This window comes from Homarus americanus, unplaced genomic scaffold (assembly GCF_018991925.1).
Source record: "Homarus americanus isolate GMGI-L3 unplaced genomic scaffold, GMGI_Hamer_2.0 scaffold50924, whole genome shotgun sequence".
Taxonomy (NCBI): domain Eukaryota; kingdom Metazoa; phylum Arthropoda; class Malacostraca; order Decapoda; family Nephropidae; genus Homarus; species Homarus americanus.
In genome coordinates this window covers 5,791,993-5,816,875 of record NW_024718094.1, presented here as the reverse complement: position 1 = coordinate 5,816,875, position 24,883 = coordinate 5,791,993, and the positions used below count along the sequence as shown (strand labels likewise).

Genomic DNA, 24,883 nt, shown 5'->3' with positions numbered 1-24,883 from the left:
AATGAACCGCATAAATAAAAATTGTCGGTCTGGCAAGGTGCCTCGTAAATGACCAAACGCGTAAACCAAATCCGCATCTCAAAAGAAATACAATATAAAATAATGAAATAAGATAAATAAATTTAATAATTTGTGGACTGCAAATGATGCAATTTTGAAGTTCCTGTTGCTATCACTCCTGATGTAAACAGTTGGTAGCTTCATTCCTTAATAGCAGTGCTCTGCTTCATGATTTTGTGGTCTTGTACTTTATGAAAATACCTCCCAAATATTAAGGATCAACATTTACTTACCAAATTTGCACAACATACTTTATATGCATGCAATGTATATTTTAATTATAAAAGATAAAGAGTATTTAGTATGTACCAGTCTCCGTAGGCCAACCACACCATTGCTTATTTAGTTGATTGTGTCCTTTAGTGTGCTGGGTCAAGGGTAGGTAAAACATGGCTGTATGTGTGATTGTGTATTGTGTTTTGATTTATTGTGTCCAAGTTCTTCATGATGATGAATGCTTGCAGTGTTTTTAGTAGTTTTATCTACAGTAGTTTATGTATGGTACATTTGCTTGTTGCTTTATATTTAAAAGGCTATGTTACCTTATCCCTATTATAGGGATATGTGGCTGTTTAATTGTCTTATTAGCTCTTTCATTTAATTTGCATGTGATACGTGATTTATTATTACAATATTATTATTATTAATGTTGAGAAATTAAATTATGATTGTATATATTTTTGTATCTTGCAATATTTCTTTAGATGATATTGTACTGGACTCTGAATTAATGAACTCATTTCTCCTAGTTACCTAATACTTGCAATAATTACAAGACATTAATATAAGCATGTAATATCCCTTTATGTCATTGCATATGGTACTGTACTGTACCTTTTAATTGTTTACTAACATTGTAACTTCCTTGCTTTTTTACTAACAAACCTACTATATCATGCTTACCCTCTCACAGACGTCAATGAGTGTGAGGAGGGTTATGATTTCTGCAATAAACTCACTGAGGTTTGTGTCAACACTGTGGGTAGATACAGGTGTAACCCCTTAATTGAGCCCAGTGCTGCTACTGCCACCATCAATACCTCCAACACCTTCGCTATTCCTCCTCCTCCTCCTCCTCCCCTGCCTCCTCGCCCTCAGTCTGGTCCACAGTGTCCAACTGGGACAGAGTATGATTCACTTTCAAGTGTATGCAGAGGTAAGCTGTCAAACTTGGGATTAAAGATTATAAATTTAGTATCTAGAAATTGTTTGTGTGAGCTGTCAGATTTGTGGTACAATGGAGTCAAAATAATTCACTGGTTAAATACCAGAAGACATTGTCAATTATCAAATCACATGGAATTTGTTTAAAAAGAAGCTCTGCATTACATAAACAGCTTCATCCCTTCTCATAATCATTCTGTGAGTTACACCAATGCAACAACAAATAGACAGGCAGGCACCAGCTGTGACCACACTATGTAAACAAACCACCAGGAATTCGATACCACACCATAACTCATCTAGGATTAAGTGTGTGTGTTTTTTTAATTGATTACAGTATAGTCTTCATTTACGCGGTCAATTGAACCCGTGGAGGTCCGCATAAAACGAGAAACGCGTGAACGAAGTAACAGAACATATGGGATTAATTGAAATAGAGACTGGGCCGACCCCCAAACTACACTTTTTCCGACACAATAGTACGTTGTAGTAAAAATAACATCTTAATTTTATGATGGTATGCACACAATTAATACTTAAGAGAAATATCAATAATATTAGGTTTTTTAACACTTACGTTATTGAAAAGATGGCTGGGCACATGGGGATGGGGGGTTGATTCCGAGGCAGAGGGCATATTATTGGCCCTCACCTGTATCACCTGTATCTATTGTATAACTATCCACCACAGAGGCTTGCAAGGCCTCTTTGTCAAACCCCTCAAAGTCCATATCCTCACTATCACTGACTTGGGCTGGCTGTGGTGGGTGCCAGGTGAAGAACTTGGTAATGTTTTGATGACTGGGCGACCTTGTGCGCACCCTGCCCGCGCCGCTTCCCGCATAAATGATAGAATGAACCGTGTAAATAAAAATTGTCGGTCTGACAAGGTGCCGCGTAAATGACCAAACGCGTAAACCAAATCCGCATAAATCGAGATTATGCTGTACTTTGTAATTATGTTTTATTAACCCAGTACCAAATGATAACTAAATAATATGGGAATTATGGTGAAATTGTATCATGTAGTTAAGAGGTTGGAAGGGCATCAAGTGCTCAGGAATGGGAGAGGGAGGTAAAAATCCTGCCAACTCACTCAATGACAGACCAATCTCCCTCCTAAAGGTATCTGGAAAAATTCTTGAATAAATCATCAATAATCGTCTTGTAATTCACCTGGAAATGAGTAACAATCAATTGCAGTCAATTTGGGTTCAGGAAAGGGAAGTCTACCTCAACAGCGATAGCCCTGGCATGTGCAAACAGCCAGAGCTGCAGCGAGTGGTAACCATTGTAACCTAACTCTCTGAGATGTAATGAAGATCTTTGACAAAGTGTGGAATGACGGTCTAAAATATAAAATCCCCAACAGAAAGTGTAGAGTTTCTATGGAGGTTTGGAAGGTCAGCTGATGGCTGAGAAGGCAATTGCTCCATGCAAACAAAGCAGTGGGAAGTTAGGATGATGCATTAACTCAACAAGGATTGAGCATGGGATTTTTGTACACACTTTTTGACTGGATTGATTTATATTTATAGGGAACATATCTCCAATTATATAATGAAAGTCAAGTGTATTACTGCAGTACAGTACTGTAATTATTATAGATGTTGGCTTAGCATTTCATACTATCCACTTTTAAGTACAGGTATAACATTATTACTGTACTGCACTGCATGTATTTCACTTATTATATTTATTATCGATTAATATTCATAGTGTACTGTAAAAAAACATGTTTTTACATTTTGTGGCATTTTAAGATTCCCTCCATGTAGAAAAATTTCTTGGCTTTCATATTGTCAGCCTATACAAAAGGTTTTTCTGAAACAGAACCGTTAAGTAAATTGGGGTCTGGTCAAAGGATGTAAGGTAATTGTGATGTCACTGTATTCAGATGTTGACGAGTGTGCGACTCGACCATGTGATGAAGAAGAGGTGTGTAATAACACTCCAGGATCCTTCCAGTGTGAGTGTCAAGTTGGCTTCTCCAGGGATGAATCAGACCAGAAATGTGAAGGTAAGGATTAATAATGGAAATGTTAGAGAAAATGGAGAATTTAGATATGGGGAAAATGTAAACAAGGTATGAGAAAAAATACCAATATAGTACAGTATAAGGAAAAAATCATATGGGGGTGAAAATGCAAGGGAGAGGGAAATAGAGAAATAAGGGAGAAACTCAAACAAGGTGGAAGATGCCTGTACAGGTACAAGTTAGGATAAATGCAGCTAAGGGGTAATATGATCTAAAGGGGGAATAGAGAGAGGGAAGAAAGATTTATGGTCGAATAACAAGAAACAAAAATGTGAGATAAAATCCAAGAGTAAAGTGAATAAGATAAATTAATTTTCTACATACTTACAAAATAATGTTATACAAAATATTTTTTTTACAAATCAATACCTTATTGATAGGGAGATGGTAAAATCCTCAGTCACTATCTAGTCTTCAAATTTTTTTTTTTTACATTTAGTCAACATGTTACTGTCGTTAGTAGCCTTCTTGAAAAAATTTCCATTATTGTTTCTTTCAGTGTGTGTTACCCTTGATTCAGTGTCAGCTTGAATTAGTAAATTTGTTTTTACAGGATTTGTTGTCTCATGTTACTACAGCAAATTAAAATAATTTAATAGAGTACAGTATTGCGAGAAATTTCAACTAATTTGAATATTTCCCAGATTTTACATGATCATCCATTGTTGCGTAGTGTGTTTATGGCCTGACTAAATTTCGACAGATATGAATGAGTGCCAGCTTGGGTTACACTCGTGTACCGAAACTCAACGGTGCGACAACACTATTGGATCCTTCGCTTGTATACGTATTGCAGGGTGTGGTACAGGCTACACCCTCAACCACAACACGGGAGAATGTGATGGTGAGATGATCTTAATAAACACATTTGATGTAGTGTACAGTGTTATATTCAAATTTGTTCTAATATCTCCTGTAAATGGAACGTGTGGATTTTGTGTGATTAGAATGTTAGGATAAACCACTTATTGCTAAAATATTTAAATGGCAGTACAGTACAGTATTAGGACAGTACTGTATATGCATACACATTAAAAATAAAATGGCTTAAATTTCAGTCATATAAATTGATAAACATACATGTTATAAATGTACCCGAAGACAGTAATGAGTTTGTTTTAAATGTCAAGAGTATTGTTTGAACGATTAGAAAATAAATGGGCCATTTACTAGAAAGAAATAAGAAATCACTGATCTATTCTTGTGAAGCTTGGCTTTAAAATTAATATGCTAACAAAATTCTTGCACGTAATGTACAGTACTGGATCTCAATTGAGGGATCTTGAAACAACTGTGGATGAAATGAGGATGTTGAAATGTGAAATCTACATTATTCCCTTAAAGTTCGCCAGGGTTAGCTAAAATGGACCACACGAGAAAGCAGAATTCGCGAGTTTTTCTTGCCGGTTTCCAAAGTGTGCAAAATACAGTACTGTACATATAGTATAAATAACTACTGTATATGTACATGTGTAACAACATTAGGTATGCATATCCCTTAAACTACAGTACGAGGGTTTAACCAACACGGATTGCACTATGGGTTGAATGGAGTGCAAGGGAGATTGTGTACTGCGTCTTACAGCTTCCACTATACTGGCCGCGAGGGTCTCTACGGTCTTTACCGCTCCTCTCCCTGCCTTAGGGAGAGGGTAATGCATGGTGTCATTGTTACATGTAATAAAATTATAAAAGATGTATAAAAATCATTTCAACACTAATGTGACTTAGAAATAAAGAAAATATGATATATTATATGCAGAAAAGATTCCCTGTTATGAGCTCTTCATAAGTTGATCCAGGTAGTCACACACCAAGACCCTCACTGGATGCGTGTTGTCTTAATTCCTGTGTGTGTGTGTGTGTGTGTGTGTGAGAAACACACCACCAACATACAGTATTTATTTATATTCATTATTTGTACTGTATTATAGTTGATCTGCACAGTTCTTGTTTTGGCCATAAAATGGGATTCCTGGCTTGGTCCTTTATGTTTATTAACTTTTGCATGCAATTAACACGTTTATTACTAAAACTGCCTTTACATTTCACTTCTTTTGTTTTGATTCATTTGTACCTGGTAACTTTCTACTTTCAACTAATTATCTTGTGCATGTACAGATAACGACGAATGTAAACTGAAAACACATTATTGTGACCAGTTGGGTCCCAAATATCAATGTGTCAACCTCAAAGGGTCATTCCGATGCAGGAAGAAGTCCTGTCCTTCATCTCAAATGCTTAACCATGATGGTATTTGTGTTGAGTTAACCTGCAATTCTGGATTTAAGCCTGTTAATGGAGAATGTGAAGGTGAGTAATGCTGTATATATTTTTAGTAAATATTGTGAATATTTTAAAAACTAATGTTTTCTTGACTTTTTTCCTCACTGATAGCAATCAAGGATCTCAATTGCTGATCTATTTTTCTTCAATTATAATTTGTCCCCTGCCACTCTAAATCCTCAGACCTTGTACATGAATACCCCAGTTAACAAGCAGGTTAGGGACTGATGGGGCAGTTCGTAAGGTTATCAGAACCCCAACTCATTTTTCCATAGGAACAAGGTCATTATAGGGGATTAGGTTCTGAACCACTTCACAAGTCAAGCCTTTTAAAGAAAGTTTTTTGCCTACATACAAGCTATGTATGTATTGTACTAAAAAAAAAGTGTTGTTTGTCAAGTACTGAGCTCCCTTAAGTAAGGTAACTTTAGTTTCTGTACAGTATACAGTACTGTATAATATGAGATGGACATTTTGATGTGGATGGAAAAAGAAAACCCTCCCATAAAGGGAAACCTCCTTTTAACGGACAAGGTTTACATGAACTAGTCCAGTATTGGGAAGGTTTTACTGTAATTTACTTTTCAGACAGGAGCTTATTTAGTTTTCCAAGAGCACTTAAGCTTTTTATTTTAATCTTACTTAACTGATTTTCATATGGTTATCACAATGCATTGCACATATTCATGTCAACTCTGTATCCACAAATGGTTAAACATCATGAAATTCCAATGAAGTTAAAAAAGAAAAAAAAAGTGATAAATGTATTTTTGTAAGTAATGGTAACTGTTTACATAAGTTTTTAAGTAATTTTGTTGTTTTGTACTTGCAACTAATGTTGGTGCGTATCACCCAGCTGGCACAAATATATGATCACATTATTCACATATCACCTGGATGATTGTCTGTTTTAGGCAATGTAACTTAATCTAACCTAACCAAACATAGCCTGAACTAACCTGATTGTCAAAGTGGGATGGAAAAAATCATATTAAAAAAGACAATCGTCCAGATGGGAAATGTTTAAGTTGGATGTCACCCGATATACTGTATGTTGATTATTTGTGTTGGTGGGGGAGGATGCTGCTTCATGACAAGAGCTAATGATAATTAGTTCAACATCCTCAAATTAGAACTTGGCACATTTAGTGGCTTTGGAATGGGATTAGGTATGGTGATGTATGGTAACATTTTGTTCCATTTGGTGATATATAATGCCACTAGTACCTTTCGCACTTTTTTGGAGGAAGGTTAATTAAATTCCTCTCCCTTTAAATTTAGTAAGTATGTATGTCCCAAGTACAAACTTGTGTTCCTGCAACCCATGTTTTTGTACTAGGTATACAGATACCCATGTGTTGTCAGATGGTTTAAATAGGTATACAGTACAGTACAAACTGTAATATCACAATTTCCTGTAAAGTTAAATTGTTGCCTTTTTTTAGGCCTGAAATTCAATAACTAATTCACCATTATTTTTTATGAAGTTTATTTTCAGTCATACTCTATTATTTGCTTCTTCTAACTCTTGCATTCATGTTTGTCATTCTAATTGGTTTGATGCTAAAAGTATACTGTCAACAATATCAAGATGGTTCAAATAGGTGTCACTGATGTGTACAATATTCCTGTTTCCTCCCAAATGAGGGACTTAAATATTACAAAAGCATTTTTTTTATTCCTAATTCCTAATGGGAATACTGTACATAATAGAGGCACCTCTAGGGGATTTGTGATACAAAACTTCCTTTGTTTTACCTTCACTTATTTTTATCCCTTTTGTAGACATAAATGAGTGTGCTGAAGGAATACCCTGCCAGCGAAATGAACGATGTATTAATGTTATTGGGTCCTTTAACTGTCACCCTCTCCTCAACTGTGGAGCTGGCTACAAGATGAATGAGTTTGGAACTCAGTGTATAGGTATGTAAACTTGAATTATCAGTGAATTTAATCTGTAATAAGTGCAGTACACTATTGTAAAAGTATGGATGTTTCTAGTACCTAGCAATTTGAAGTTTCTCTCTTATAATCATTATTTAGAAATATAGGATTGTCTAAATATCTAAGTACTTTTGCTGCGTACAGATGTTGATGAGTGTGCTGATGGGACTCATCAGTGTACAGGAAATCAAGAGTGTTCTAATCGACAGGGAGGGTACATTTGCCAGTGCCCTACTGGCTTCAGGCATAACAGCTTACGACAGTGTCAAGATGTTAATGAATGTGAAGCTTACTATGGAAGTGTATGTATAAACCAACACAAAAAATCTTTAGTAATATAATTAGGGTTTTTTATTCTAAGTTTTCAAGTATATTTTGTCCTGCCTTATGCTTAAAACAATACTCTATTATTTGCCTATCTAATTCCTACAGTACTGTACTGTAAAGGAATATTAATCTTGCATGTGTCGTGGTAAGGCCTCTCAGCTTCCCTGCAATTTCCTGCAATGCATTCACCTAGGGTTTCAAGCTGCCATTTCCTTGCAAGAGACTTGAAACTGATATTCAGTAAGCTCAAGTAAGCAGCAAATAGGAATTCCTACCCCAGCACCCCAAAAAAACTTAGAATTGTTGGATCACGCGGCCAAGACTGGTGATAACAACATCCCCGGTCTCCTGCCAGCGATGGATCCACTTGAACACAGTGGGGCATAAAATCCCCAGCCATTGAACGATAGCCTGGTTGTGGATAGTGATGATGCAACCACGTTGTCTTAAAAGGTGTTATAGGTTGAGAGTGACTGTGTAATTTTGGGGGGGGCCACCATATCACCTTAGTTTAGTGGTGATTGGCACATGCTGATGTGAGTTGCCTCTGCCCCACAGCAAACCAGATAATAGAAAATCAAACAAATATGATTTTACCTCATAAGTTTGTGACCGTTGCTTGAAATACTGGGTATCACTTGTATTTGTGTTCTCATCATCATTGCCTCATCGAAATGAAAGGACACAGCATTATTCTATGCTCAAATTTATCTGTAGTGATTCGACTATCAGAGTAGCAATTGGGTGAGTGGAGGGATAGACACTGCACTAACCTGCAGATACATAAAACTGATTGCAGAGTAAAAATCGTGGGTACATGGAATCCGCAGTCTACTGTTTTACTAAAATCTCTCCACCAATCACAATCCCCTTACATACAGCCTCCCTTCATCAAGTACTATTACCAGATAAAATTGCAAGTACAAGAGCTAGGGTGGGGTCGCTGGATCCTTGGCTGACTGTACATGTACTGTATACTATTCCTTCTTGTACTGTATAAAGGTTGTACATACAATGAAAATAGAAATGGTTTTATATAATTTTTGCTGTATTTTGTGATATTATAAAGCTTTTTATCTTTCATTAGGTATGTGCAAGTAATGCGGTCTGTGAGAACACGGAAGGATCCTATCGCTGTAACTGTAAAAAAGGCTTCAAACAATCTAATGATGGCCGTACTTGTGTAGGTGAGAAGACAAAAAATTAATTTTGGCTAATACAGCAACAATTTTTGTAAGCTATTACTGGTAATATATTTTATGCATATGAAGTCTGTAAATAGTTAACTGCATTGTGGCTCAAATTGACATTGGTGACACTTGTGTGATGGAAGGGTATCTGTTTTCATCACTTGTCTTGTATCTACTGTATTTATAGACAAAATCCTTGTGGATAAAGCTTATTTTTGTAGCTCATGTTTGTTGTTTCCTGGGTACAGTACAGTATATTATTTTGGATGATATGGTATGAAATAATAGAAGGAAGTGATACTTTTCATCTGCAGGAATGATCAGTCATCTCAAAATGATCTACCATATACTGTACAGTATTTTACAGCAATCTAGATTCAAACTAGTGTGAGGAAAAGTATTTTTAGTTTACTGTCAGCTTACAATTATTTTATATTTATTTGTAATTCTCTCTTATTAGTGATAATCTTGAAGGAAATAATATTAGTTGTATTAGAAATTACTGTAATGCTTTGTGGTAAAAATTGGTATTTCATCTTATTTTTTATTAACTTTGTAACTTTAATATTGTTATTAAGAAAAGCTAATTACAGATGTGGATGAATGTGCTGAGATTCCAGGGATCTGTCATCACAACTGCATCAATGTATGGGGAAGCCATCAGTGCACCTGTAGGGCAGGCTACAACCTGGCCAGAGACAACAGGTACAGAACACAACATGCTCAGACTCTCAATCTCAGTTCGAGTCCTGCCTTCATATGTACAGTATCAGTGTGCCGCACCTCACTACCAACTGTACACTCATTTGCGGGAACATTTTTGTGGAGTACCTGTATTTACAGTAGTATCTTTAATGGGGATACTTGAGGGATTTTATTTTTCTTCTTTAAAAAGTGCACTTTCCTTATATATTTCTGCCCTTTTGACAGGACATGCAGTGATGTAAATGAGTGTGAAGAATACCGAGGACGTGGACGACTATGCATTGGAATCTGTGTCAACATGGCAGGATCCTTCAAGTGCTCATGCCCTGATGGGTACAGGCTGGCAACTGATGGCCGTACCTGTAAAGGTGAATTCATATAAGTTAAAGTGCACATTCTTTGATACATTGTAAACTTACCAAAATCTGGTTATGGTCCCTTGCCTCTCTGTCAATACCATGTTCATTTTTACCTCTACCAAATAATTAAGAATATATCTCGTCTTGATTGAGTGACGTTACGATGATGTGCCTTGGCTATCGAGAGACTACTGCGTAGTGGCTTAGTTTCATTTCTCCAATCAATGTCACCAAAGTTAAAGTCTCCCATGACAAGGAGGTGGCTAGGGTTGAGTGCCATTGCATTGTCAATTATGACTTATAAGTTCCTTTGGTTTAATAAGCTACAGTTGGCAGATCTGTAGATACATCCAATAATAAGTACTGTAAGTCTTTCCCCTTTGATTCTTCAAAAACATCCACCCCTGCACCCTCACCTGGCTGGCTGTAAAGCAGGCATGGGCAACCCGCGGCCCGAACCATGTCTTTGTGCGGCTTGCAGAGGGATTGAGAAATTCTATTTAATGTGGCTTGCAGTTCAGGTAGATGCAGCCAGTTTATGGTGAGTAAAGCAATATATATTAAGAGAATAATCTTCACACACAAATCAGTATTCTTTCATCACCTAAGAGTAAGTAACTACAAAAAGTTAACAGTGAAATACAGTAAGTAGAAATAATTGTACTCGATTATATAAACATTTTAACTTGGAGGTTACGGGCCAAGTTCGGCGCAGTCTGTTTGATGGATTAACTGCGATGTGGCAGTGGGTTACTTGGGCATAAACTAATGTTGGGTAAGTCCAAGTGGGGTCACGGGGAGTGGTCTCTTCCTTGTTGACAAACTGCCTGCCTCCATAGTACCTCATTCTTTGTGCCTGGCTATCTATCTATTCTTGTCTGATTACAAGAGCAGATCCAGGGGGGTCATAGTGGGTCCGGACCCTCTATTTTCATCAGAAAATTCCAATACAGCATGCCCCCCAAGTTTGCGGATTTTTACTTCGCATTTCTCGGTTGACAACCGGGAGGTACCCAAGAATGTCTGTGGGTAGTTTTAAAGTTGCCAGCATTTTTGTGGCTGGGACAGGGAGCCACACGTTCTAGAAACAGTAATTTCCTTTACCTGTATTTTAGATACCAGTATGTCTGTGTAGATACACACACACAAAACACATACAAATAAATAATAATGGGAAAATACTCTCACAAATAATCAGAAACAAATTTATTAAAAATGTGACAGTCTACTTAAGTCTGTACTCTATTACTTTTAATAGAGCATGAACTTGAGGGTAGACTCACATTTGTAATAAATTTGTTTCTGATTATTTGTGAGATAATTTTCCAATTATTATTTATTTAAATGTGTTTTGTGTGTGTGTGTATCTACACACACACACAAACACACACACACACACATACAATACTACAGGTAAAAGAAGGTATTTTCAAGAAGTTATTTTAGCCTATTTGGTGATGAAATTCCTGATTTACAATTTTTGGAAGCAATAACTTATCGACTAATGCTTTGGCAGAGTTCAAGTGTGCAGTAACTAGGTTGCCAATATTGACATCCACTATAGGGTTTTCACACAGTTTGAAAGAGGATAATGGACCAGCCTCACTGTTCAGAAACTTTATGAGGTAGTAGGCAGCTACCGAACAGGGAGGTACTACCGCCTGGGAAGATATTGGCAGCATAATGTGTTGTCTAACGGAAGACCCTGCTGCCATATAGCATCACGAAAATTGTGACCAAGTCCCAGGTTGCTGATCTAACTTTCTGCCTCATTTACACACAATTGTAGGGTCTCAATTGTTTCTATTACATGACAAAACAACATACATATAGCATTTCTCACTGTTGATTTTTTTCATTCTTGCATTTCTTTGTGTTTATTATTATTATCACAGTTTTGTTATTATTATTATTACCATTAATATTTTATTTTACTTTTTACTATAAATTTTATTTACTATGAATTATTATTATTATTATTATTATTATTATTATTATTATTATTATTATTATTATTATTATTATTATTATTATTATTATTATTATTATTATTATTATTACTACATTTTCGCCCCCGGCCCTGATGTGGGTCAGTGACCTGTGCCCGGTGGGCTAATCCCCGTAAAAAAAAAAAAATATGTAGTCTTCTGAAGGCCTAAAGGTCAACCAGCCTGAGCTTGAGCAGTGACCCTGAGACAGGTCACCTCCAGGCATCCTGAAGCACATCTACATACCTCAGTGACTTGACAACAACCCCCCCAGGGGATTGTTACCTCATTTCAGCTCACCCTACCACACACCTTTTCACTATGGACTAATTAATGACCAGATCACCTTACCAATCCCTTATCCTGCAATTCATTAGTGTTTGGCTCCTGGTCATCTTGGCAGTCCTGTCACGTGATTTATATATTACTGAGGCTTGTTACCTTATTTACCTAATGGCCTCCCACTAGAGGTGTACAAGGTATGGGAGGAAGACTAAAGCAGTATGTTGTGCAGATTATGCTGTTCTGTGTTGAAAATTTTTTTTTTTAGGTGATTCTCACTTGTGTTTTAATTACACAAACTCTATTTATGGATTGCACAATTTAACACATTTTTTTTACTGAGCCTAAAAGATTTGTAGGAGACTTCTGTACAGACAAGATTATAGATTGAAAAATTGATAAATCATTCTTACATTAATCTTGAAATCTTATCTTACAGATATTAATGAGTGTGAGACAGGAAACGTGTGTCGGGGGGAAAATGAACATTGCGTCAATACCCGTGGTGGACACAAGTGTAATAGCATCACTTGTCCTAATAACTACGTTCGTGACACTCGTCATAAGAAGTGAGTATCTTTACAGGTATCTGTAGTAAATTACTGTATATACAAATGAGGAAAACTAATACTTACAAATTTATCCAAAGCATGACTTTTATTAGTGTACTAAGACTTTGTTTTGCAATTATATTTATTTTGATTATTTGCACATTTATTGCCATTATTAATAAAAGAAACACCAAGTTTTATTATACTGCACAGTATTTTGAAGTTGAGAATAACAAATCCCATTTAAAAAAAATTCAATATTCGTAATATTGTTCAGATGTGTCGTTACTCAGGTGTCCGGTACTCGAGGTGTGTCCACTGCACATTTCATCTAATGATCATTGCCATATCCTTAAACCATATGTACTGTGTTTCATATTGTGGTCTGGGTAATATAAGTGAATCAGTTGCTATTTATTAGAACTAAGAAATGAGAACATATAGAAAACATGATGGCTATCAATCAGGAAAGGGGAAGTAAGAAAGCATGAAAAAGACTGAGTTATTGGTAGGGAAGACAATAAAAGAAATAGAGAAATATTTACTTTGAAAAGTTAGTTAGCAGTGATGGTATAACAGTAATTCACAGTGTGCAGTCAGACAGACAGGCTATTAATAACAAGAGGAAAGGCTCCCTCATAATGTAATTCAGGATTCCTTTTTGGCTGGATAAGACCTTGTTATTTTACCACCTTATGGCCAAGATTTAATTGTTTTACTGTCTTATAGTCAAGACCTAATTGTACTATTTGTGATAGCCAATACTTAATTGCTTTTGCTTATTGCCAAAACCTATTTGTTCTACTACCATGTGGCCAAGACCCACTTCTATTAATGATAGCTATGACCAAATTGTCCTACTAATAGCCAAGACCTAATTTTTCTACTACCTGATAACTAAGACCTAATTCTTGTAATGATAATGAAGAAGAAGAAGAAAATTTACCAGGCAGCCACCCTAACTAGAGGTGGCCATGCCATGGAAAGGAGGCCATTGGCTCATGTAGGACTTGTCTACCATTCTTGACAGACATGTTCAGGGCTATTTTGAAGCCAAGTACTGTTTTCGCTTCCACGGTTTGAACTGGTGGACTGTTCCATAGGTTTACCACCCTCTGCAAGAAAAAAGTACATGAATTCAAGTTATGGTTTTGTGTCTGGGCTGACTAAAAGGAACTACTGAACCTGCATAGCCAGCCAGCGAGGACCCAGATAGTATACCTTACGCCTTGCCTCACCCTTTTGTTGCGAGCTATGCTAGTACGTGCTATCGGTGTGGAGGACAACTGCATGCTGACAGTGAACCAGATTTGAGGAGAGATGACAACATGAAAGGGGAGACTTTTAAGCTGCCCTTAAGGAGCTGGCCAACGATGTGGAGCTATGTGAAGCGTGCTTCAATGAGCATCTGGTAACAATCATAACTCCAGGAGTGAGGTATCAACAGGTCAGGAAGTAGCTCTTAGCTCCCATCACCAAAACTCACCAACACAGGTGCATTGTGCCACAACAAAGAATCTGTTTACAACACCAATGTTGACCTTGTAGGTAACACCGTAATGGTACGAGGAGGTTCTTGAGGTGAATAGCAGGAAGCTGATGCCAGTGGGATACTTCCAGGCAACCATGAGCCTTGGAGAGTGTTCTAGAATGCTGTTGTCGATGTGTCCTAGTGTGACACGATATCTCTCCACCTCATCCCACTCGAATACCCAAAGCATCTCAACTTGCACCTCAGTCAACCTTCACCACCAACCACCACACGTGAACCTAGAACCGAGTACTCGCAGGTGGATCGAGACCGCCCGAAACTCCGGAAGGAGTTCCACAAAGGCACCAGATTACTGACGATGACGGACCTACACATGAGTATCCACCTTCGTGAGGAGACCCAGCTGTTTGCCCTGCATATGCCATGCATGATACCACTCGTCTGGAGAGTAGATGCCAAAAATATATTGGACAGCATGGTGCACCAAGAGATCACTTCTAGGAGATATGTGAAGCCACATCCCAGGATGACACTGGATTTCCCAAGAACAGGAAGCATGAGATTGCAGGAAAACTGGTTCTCCATAGAGCTTGCCTTATCATCCCATCCTCACACAGAGACATCGAAGTGATGAAACACAGAGCTAGGCAGACAGTCTGGTATCCTGGCATTGTGAGTGACAACACCAACACTGTTCAAGCTTGCAATGCTTGCCATATTTTGCTGGCATTGCAGGATGTCTCTGCTGACCTCTTCACTTACACTGGGAGGCATTACCTGCTCTATTCCGAATGCCTCTTGGGGTGACCACATGCCAGTTAATATGGTAGGTACACGATGTCAAAGATTGCCATCTGGCTACTACGTGGGTTCTTTACTCAGGTTGGTGTCCCTGTCAGACCTCATTCCGATAGGGGACCTTGGCTCACAAGCTCGAATGTTAGGAGGTTTCTCAAGAGGTGCTGCATCAACCATGATGTGTTATCACCTCACTACCTCCAAATCAACTGTCATGCTGAGGCCTATGTCAAATAGGTGGAGCATTTTATTATGAAGACTAGTAAGGGTGGTAACTTAGACAACAAGAGCTTCGACTGCAGGCTTATGGAACTCTGCAATACTGTCCAGATGGCTGATCCCCAGTCCAGATACAGTACTACATGGTTATTCTTTATTTCACTTCCATTTGCACTAGGGTGGCAAGACTAAGCTGATGAGTGTGACACTGTAACACTAAGCAGCTCACAGCAAGCATAAGGTTGAACAATAATAAACAGCGCCTCACACAGCCACCCGCCACTCAGATAGGCTCTCATGCCTTTATCTAGGACTCAGTCACCAAGCAATGGGACAAGGTCGGGTTGGTGGAAGGTGTTGGTCACCGTAGGGACTACCACACCAAGCTCCCCAGCGGACAAGTTTGTTGGCACTGCTGCAGTATCCTGATGCCACACCAGCCAAATGAACCCACAACAAGGTCACAGCATGCATCTACCACCTCACAACTCGTTCTCATACCACACTGTAACATTTAGTTTAACCTGCCACCTGCATCTCAAAAAGAGCAAGTTTACATGCAGACACCCTAGCCACTTCACACCAAGCCTCTAACCTCACCAGGCATCTCAGACTCCCCAGGGGGAAAGATAGAGGGTTTATATTTGTAATGTACAGTCATCCCCAATATACAGAAGGGTTAGGTTCCATAAAATCTAGCGGTAAATCAAAATTCCCTATACAGTGAATAGCATGAAGGAAATAAACAATGTGTCTCGGGTACTCACAATTAATTCATGCTGTTAATCGCCTCACACTGTTTTCAGTCTTCAAGGAAGTCTCCAATCCATGTCAGGATATTCCTTTGAATTCTGTACTCCTTCAGTTTAATTTTTAGCCTTTCATAAGGTATGCTATCAAATACTGCATTGTCAGTATATTGCCACCATGCGCCAGGATCTGTGACCATAAATTCATCACCTTCAGCAACTGTGTCAAGCAGGAGCATCCAGGCATAAATCCATCCTGGCATTCCATAGTACTTCCCTCTTAATCACACCTACCGTATATTCTATGATAAATTATCCTCAAAATGAGACAAAGTTCATCAAAACTAATAAATATGTAACGGTTTTGGTGTACATTTTAGGGCATTTAAATTTTTAAAGTGCCCCATATTTTCTAGAAACTTAAATTTTTCTAACCTAATAAAAATATTTTTTCCAAATCTTTATGACCAATTCCTAATTGTTTTACCTTTATATTAACTTCTCTCTAGCTCACATTTTAGTATTATAAGCATATTTTCTGTTTTTACAGCATGTCAGCAAGTAATATAGGCATACAGTAATACTGTAGCCATCACAATGTTATGCATGTTTTTTCCAAGCTACATTACAGTAACTAATGCCATAGCTCCTAACATTTTGAGAAATCTGCAACTATTCTTTATAATTTTTTTGAATTGGCTACAATATATCTTTACTGATACATATTAAAAATATGAACACTGTATCTACTTGACTGAAATACAAAATCCAAGTTGAACTAAACAGTAAAAATCCCAAGAACTACAGTTATTCATCTCTGTGGTATAAAATTCAGATTTATAGTCACAGTGTGTTTAAGTAGTTTTCTTGTTGCCCTCCTGAAATGTTGTCTGCAGATTTCTCATGCTTATTGCAGCCGGTGCAAGAAGGTCTCGCTCTACTGCCTTGAAGATGACGAAGCATGTCATCGTAAGCCACTCAGCTACTCCTACAACTTCCTGCCACTGGTCAGCAACATGTCTTTACCATCATTGGGGCAGGTGGACCTCTTTACCATGAGGGGGCCACTCTGGTCATCTACAACAGTGCAATTCGAGTTGGAGTTGGAGTCTTCTAGGGCGCCAGTAGGAGTTGAAGCTGCCACCAGAGAGTTTTTCTACCTCAAGCGAACTTCATTTAATCAGGCAGTGATATCTCTTGTAAAGCCAATATCTGGTCCACAGGAGATACAGCTTGCACTAAACATGCAGTTATACCAGAAGGGAAAATATGGTGGATCAGCCGTAGCAAAGCTATTGGTTTATGTGTCCGAGTATGATTTCTAATTTTTATTCTTAGCCTTGTAAGGTAAGGTATTGATGTATGCTTTAAGTTGGATTGGGTTATGAGAGAGAAATTGGAACTGAGAAAGAATATGTATGGATAAATTGTAAATTAGGTGATATGTACTAAAGAGTACATTTGTCTTAGTCAGGATTATGTTCGCTGTAAATTATCATATAATTTAATAGTTGACTGTATGATACATAAATAGGTTTATTACGCCTATAATCGGTATATGCAGTCTAGTGTTGATAATGACTTTCAATTTTAGTACAGTACAGTACAGCACAGGTACGTGCAAAAAAAACATCTTCACAGAGTCAGTAAAAAAAAATTATACAGTCCCTTTAGTAGAGTTAGTGTTTTTAATCTCTTAAAAATTTTCAGCAAAAAGAAAATCGAACTAGAATTAAATTTTTTTATTCTTTTCAAAATTATCTTTTCACAGGATTGTATTTATAAAAGTAGTTTCTATTCATAAAGGTTGTTACTGTATTATTGCCCACACTATTATTATTAAAGTAGTGTCATTGTATTGCAGATTTTTTTTTTTTCACATTTAGTTTTAAGTACAGAATATAAGAAATCATTTGTTGTTCTATTAACTGATGTGCAAGTACAGGTGTATTTATAACTTGATACCTGGCCCAAGCAGCTCAAATTTAACCAAACAAGAGTATGGGTTGAAAACCCTGACATGATTGACTGAACAAATTTGAAAATTTGTTGATCCTTCCCTTTAATGAGAGTTACCAATTATGGCTGAAGGCCAGGGGTCTGTATCATCACATTAACAAGTGCAGTTATTGACTCTTTTATGATTCTGTTATAAAGCATCATTTTGCAGATTAACTATGCAGAATGAGCAGGCCTGTTGGAAGTGATGTACCAACCCCTCCATACTTTTTAAATATTTTAGGCACTGCTCAGTGGATGACTGTACTTAATTATGTAGTTTGTGAACGGTTGGAGAGATGGTATGTGAGGCCTTAACAACTTAACCCCATTCCTAAACTCAATGATGTTATATGGTGGTTTTTATTTGATGTGTGTGTCTGACCTAAGGCTTTGGAAAAGGTATAAGCTACTGTGATTCTGAAGGGAATTTTAGTCAACTTTAATTTGCAATGCCTCATTGGGGGGAGAAGTTTGTCTTGGGATTTAGTTGGTACTCCTCTGTTTGATTGGTGCACAAACTTACATATACTGTACACATAAGACAAATACAGTGGTCCCTCGGTTAACGAACGCCTCGGTTAACGAATTACCTTCCATAAGAATCTTCAATTCGGTTAACAAAAAAAAAAACTGATTTACGAAATCCTTACGAAAATCACATTTTGTTTTGAACATCAGCTGATAAGCTGAGGAAGTACTCAGCCAATTCAGTGATCTCTTCTATGTTTACATTCAAATTAATCACGATCTTATAAGAATTCCAGCAATGCAAATTAAATTCACCCTGGTCACTTCTATGAAATTTTATAAGCAAAAAACAAAAACTCAATCTAAAGGACATAAATTAACAATTAAATACTTCACACCACAGGCGCCAACTGTCAAACATGTCACTGTCACCCTTCCCTCCCCCCCACCTCCCACCTTCCCGAGAAACGTTTGGGGAAAAGCACTAGGCATACAGGTTTAATAATAAATAATATCTCAGACTAAAGTTAGGAGAATATAATTGGCATTGGTGGATCCCTTGCAAGACAGCGAATAATTTGAATATAAACGTCATACATTTTGCACAAAAGATAAAATTTTTGCTCTCTCTAATAAAATTCTTAAATTAGATCTAAAATTTGTATGTCTAATGCAAATTTTAGCTTGTTTATATTTAAATTAATCACTATCTTATAAGAATTCCAGCAATGTAAATTATATTCTGGCCGGGTAATTTCTATGAATTTTATGAGCTAAAAACAAAAATCTCAAGTAAAACCTGTATCACATTAAAGTAGTGATTTAAGAGTTCTAGTGTATATGTATGATATATATACAGTAGTGATTCAAGGGCGATTTAGGGGAATTTTAGGAGTGTTTCTGACTTTATGCTTTGCTTCGTATATACTTTTCTGTGAGCTGGAACCAGTTACCCAGTATCCCGTTGAAACAATGGTTTCAGTTAACGAAATTTTCGGTTAATGAATGACCTTCTGGAACAAATTGTGTTTGTTAACCGAGGGACCACTGTATGCAAGTATAAATACCAAAGGACTCACACACATGTTCACAGATAGAAAAGTATACAAAGGAAAAAATGATTACCTAACACACACACACACATACACACACACACACACATAATATATAGTAAAGGACATACACAAATAATACACATTTTAAGGCTGATAATTAGTGTGAAGGTGTGTGGTAATTTTTATGCACACAAATAATTTACATTGATAACTTGAAAAATAGAATCTTACCTCTTCTCTCCTTACTTACAAAATCACTTTTCTCTAACAGTACTTTCAAATACATATCTTATTGTAGAATGGGATTATGAATCTCTAATAAAATTCTCTGAACACTTCTGCCATTCTGTAATGTTGCTACATAGAGGCAATAACTGGAATGTATAAATAAAAGACAATAGCTTGGTGGTCGTATCCTTGCTTTGGTTGTGTAAGCAGCACTGTCTGTTTGTCCAGGCCTCAGCCCTACATCTAGGCTCAAAGGCGCGGGAACCAATCGTCATTCGACACCACACTTAACTAATTAATTACTTTAAGGTATATTGTATAAGTGAGTTTTATTTCTTATTTTTATTTGTTAAAAGCAAATGGTAATCAATTAGTTTATTTGTAAACTTATTTACCAAATTAAGAGTAATACTGAAATCGACTCAACCCGGTGAAACTATCCGATGGCTACTTACATTCATCAGTCTAATTATTTATAATACTGTAGTAATAAGCAATCATCACTATTTATAATTTTATACATGTGAAGCATATAGGAAATGAAAATTTGTTGGTTAGTGAATCAACAGTTATCGAAGCAATTATGCGTAACAAATTTGGGAGGTTGGGGGACCCACCCCCCAACTCCTATCTATCCTTGATATATTTCTGCCGTGCACACTGTCAAGCAAGAAAAAAAAGCAGACATATAAAGCAAGCATATTAAGCATTAAAGAAGGAAAGTAAAGCATAAATTGAGACTTTTATTTACCTGTGTTGAGGATGGTAGAGTCAGTCAAGAGGGGCAAGTTCAAGTCTCTACCAATCTTTGCTGATCCATCACTACTCTTATTATGCCTTACCACATCAATTCAAGCTGCCACTCTTAGGGAGAGCACAAGAGGCATGATTGCGTAATACACGAAGTCGGGAAAAAAAATGAAGTCGGAGACACGTGGTACGTGTTAACACATAGAGAGAGGCGGGAATGAGTTCGAAGTAACATGCAGAGCCCTCTCATGGCAAGAATTTACACCATGCCACTCTTGGGGAAATATTACCTAATTTTCTGAAGTAGATTATCATAGAAAATGGGAAATTTGTATCATAAAAAATGGGAAATATCTAATTTCTGGGAAAGTTGGTTATCTACTTTCCCGAAAAGTAGATAGATTTTCTACTTTTCGGTAAAATAGATTATAGACTTTTCGGGGAAGTAGATTTTCGAATTTTGGGGGAAATATTACCTAATTTTGCGAAGTAGATTATCATAGAAAACGGGAAATTTGTATCAAAAAATGGGAAATATCTACTTTCCGGGAAAGTTGGTTATCTACTTTCCCGAAAAGTAGATAGATTTTCTACTTTTCGGGAAAGTAGATTATCGACTTTTCGGGGTAGTAGATTTTCGAATTTTGGGGGAAATATTTCCTAATTTTGCGAAGTAGATTATCATAGAAAACGGGAAATTTGTATCATAAAAATGGGAAATATCTACTTTCCGGGAAAGTTGGTTATCTACTTTCCCGAAAAGTAGATAGATTTTCTACTTTTCAAAGTAGATTATCGACTTTTCAGGGAAGTAGATTTTCGAATTTTGGGGAAATATTACCTAATTTTGCGAAGTAGATTATCATAGAAAACGGGAAATTTGTATCATAAAAAATGGGAAATATCTACTTTCCGGGAAAGTTGGTTATCTACTTTCCCGAAAAGTAGATAGATTTTCTACTTTTCGGGAAAGTAGATTATCGACTTTTCGGGAAGTAGATTTTCGAATTTTGGGGGAAATATTACCTAATTTTGCGAAGTAGATTATCATAGAAAACGGGAAATTTGTATCATAAAAAATGGGAAATATCTACTTTCCGGGAAAGTTGGTTATCTACTTTCCCGAAAAGTAGATAGATTTTCTACTATTCGGGAAAGTAGATTATCGACTTTTCGGGGAAGTAGATTTTCGAATTTTGGGGGAAAATATTACCTAATTTTGCGAAGTAGATAATCATAGAAAACGGGAAATTTGTATCATAAAAATGGGAAATATCTACTTTCGGAAAGTTGGTTATCTACTTTCCCGAAAAGTAGATAGATTTTCTACTTTTCGGGAAAGTAGATTATCGACTTTTCGGGGAAGTAGATTTTCGATTTTGGAAATATTACTAATTTTGCAAAGTAGATTATCAAGAAACGGAAATTTGTATCATAAAAAATGGAAATATCTACTTTCCGGAAGTTGGTTATCTACTTTTCCAAAAGTCGATAGATTTCTACTTTTCGGGAAAGTAGATTATCGACTTTTCGGGGAAGTAGATTTTCGAATTTGGAAATATTACCTAATTTTGCGAAGTAGATTATCATAGAAAACGGGAAATTTATCATAAAAAATGGAAATATCTACTTTCCGGGAAAGTTGGTTATCTACTTTCCCGAAAAGTAGATAGATTTTCTACTTTTCGGAAAAGTAGATTATCGATTTCGGAGATAGATTTTTCGAATTTTTGGAAATATTACCTAATTTTGCAAAGTAGATTATCATAGAAACGGGAAATTTGTATCATAAAAATGGAAATATCTACTTTCCGGGAAAGTTGGTTATCTACTTTTCCCGAAAAGTGATAGATTTTCACTAAAGGAAATTATCGACTTTCGGGAAGTAGATTTTCAGATATGGAAATATTACCTAATTTTGCGTAGATTATCATAGAAAACGGAAATTTGTATCATAAAAAATGGGAAATATCTACTTTCCGGAAAGTTGGTTATCTACTTTCCCGAAGTAGATAGATTTTTCTACTTTTCGGGAAAGTAGATTATCGACTTTTCGGGGAAGTAGATTTTCGAATTTTGTTGAAATATTACGTAATTTGCGAAGTAGATTATCATAAAGCAGGAAATTTGTATCATAAAAATGGGAAATATCTACTTTCCAGGAAAGTTGGTTATCTACTTTCGAAAAGTAGATAAATTTCTACTTTTGGGAAAGTAGATTATCGACTTTTCTAGGGAAGTAGATTTTCCGAATTTTGAAATATTACCTAATTTTGCGAAGTAGATAATCATAGAAACAGGAAATTTGTATCATAAAAATGGAAATATCTACTTTCCGGAAAAGTTGGTTATCTACTTTCCCGAAAAGTGGATAGACACTACTTTTCGGGAAAGTAGATTATCGACTATTCGAGTAGATTTTTCGGGTACAGGAAATATTACCTAATTTTGCAAGTAGATAATCTAAAAACCGAAATTTGTATCATAAAAAAGGGAAATATCTACTTTCCGGGAAAGTTGGTTATCTACTTTCGAAAAAGTAAATGAATTTACTACTTTTGGGAAAGTAGATTATCGACTTTTCCTGGGAGTAGATTTTCGGTACGGAAATATTACCTAATTTTGCGAAGTAAATTATCATAGAAAACGGAAATTTATCATGAAAAAATGGGAAATATCTACTTTCCGGGAAAGTTGATTATCTACTTTCCAGAAAACAGTAGATTGCTCTATTTCGAAGTAAATTTTCGAAACACGGAAATATTACCTAATTTTTGCAGAAGTAGATTATAGTAGAAACAGAAATTTGTGTCATAAAAATAGGAAATATCTACTTTCTGGGAAAGTTGGTTATCTACTTTCAGAAACAATAATTTTCTACTTTTCGGGAAAGTAGATTATCGACTTTTCGAGAGTAGATTTTCGGGTACGGAAATATTACCTAATTTTGCGAAGTAGATTATCATAGAAACGGAAATTGTATCATAAAAATGGGAAATATCTACTTTCCGGGAAAGTTGGTTATCTACTTTCCCAGAACAAATAGATTACTACTTTTCGGGAAAGTAGATTATATCTCGACTTTCGGGGGAAGTAGATTTCACGGGAAATATTACCTAATTTAGCGAAGTAGATTATCATAGAAACGGGAAATTTGTATCATAAAAATGGAAATATCTACTTTCCGGGAAAGTTGGTTATCTACTTTCTCGAAAAACAGATAAACTCTACTTTTCGGAAAGTAGATTATCGACTTTTGGGGAAGTAGATTTTCGAATTTTTGGAGAAATATTCCTAATTTTGCGAAGTAGATAATCATAGAAACGGGAAATTTATCATAAAAATGAAATATCTACTTTCCGGGAAAGTTGGTTATCTCTTTCAAAAGAAATTCTACTTTCGGGAAAGTAGATTATCGACTTTTCGAGTAGATTTTCCGAATTTTCGGAAATATTACCTAATTTTGCGAAGTAGATAATCATAGAAACAGAAATTGTATCATAAAAATGGAAATATCTACTTTCAGGAAAGTTGGTTATCTACTTTCGAAACTAGACACATATTCTACTTTTTGGAAAGTAGATTATCGACTTTCTGGGAAGTAGGCACTTTTCAACGGAAATATTACCCAATTTTGCGAAGTAGATTATCATAGAAAACAGAAATTTGTATCATAAAAATGGGAAATCTACTTTCAGGAAAGTTGAGTTCCTACTCCCAAAAAATAATTTCTACTTCATAAGAATGGAATATTTCCCCCAAATTTCAAATCTACTTCCCCGAAAAGATCAACAATCTCTCCTGAAAGTAGAAAAATCTCTACTTTTCGGAAAGTAGATAACCAACTTTCCCGAAGAAGTAGATATTTCCCATTTTTATATACAAATTTCCGTTTTCTATGAATTATCTACTTCATAAAAATTAAGTAATATTTCCTCCAAAATTCGAAAATCTACTTCCCAAAAAGTCGATAATCTACTTTCCCGAAAAGTAGAAAAATCTATCTACTTTCAAGAAAGTGAATAACCAACTTTCGGAAAGTAGATATTTCCATTTTTATACACAAATTTCCGTTTTCTATGATAATCTACTTCGCAAAATTAGGTAATATTTACCAAAAATTCGAAAACCACAAGTCGATAATCTACTTTCTGAAGTAGAAAAACCTGTCTCACTTTTCGGGAAGTAGATAACCAACTCCCGGAAAGTAAGTAATACGTAACTTCTAG

The 24,883-nt window shown here is 36.2% G+C and overlaps 1 protein-coding gene across 9 annotated transcripts in view; it reads left to right on the top strand.

Annotated features, from left to right (window-relative positions):
- LOC121859161 (fibrillin-2-like) overlaps positions 1-18,792 on the top strand; it is a 76,237-nt gene extending 57,445 nt beyond the window's left edge. For 7 of the 9 annotated variants that reach the window (XM_042355905.1, XM_042355899.1, XM_042355902.1 and 4 more), the window contains 11 exons: positions 974-1,216; positions 3,122-3,244; positions 3,966-4,106; positions 5,384-5,575; positions 7,334-7,471; positions 7,637-7,794; positions 8,907-9,006; positions 9,603-9,714; positions 9,940-10,082; positions 12,783-12,912; positions 17,069-18,792. In XM_042355905.1, the coding sequence (XP_042211839.1) occupies positions 974-1,216; positions 3,122-3,244; positions 3,966-4,106; positions 5,384-5,575; positions 7,334-7,471; positions 7,637-7,794; positions 8,907-9,006; positions 9,603-9,714; positions 9,940-10,082; positions 12,783-12,912; positions 17,069-17,477 (1,889 nt within the window). In that variant the 3' untranslated portion in view covers positions 17,478-18,792. The remainder of the gene's footprint in view (positions 1-973; positions 1,217-3,121; positions 3,245-3,965; positions 4,107-5,383; positions 5,576-7,333; positions 7,472-7,636; positions 7,795-8,906; positions 9,007-9,602; positions 9,715-9,939; positions 10,083-12,782; positions 12,913-17,068) is intronic. The other 2 variants (XM_042355901.1, XM_042355904.1) reach the window with 2 other exon arrangements.
- The last annotated feature ends 6,091 nt before the right edge of the window (positions 18,793-24,883 follow it).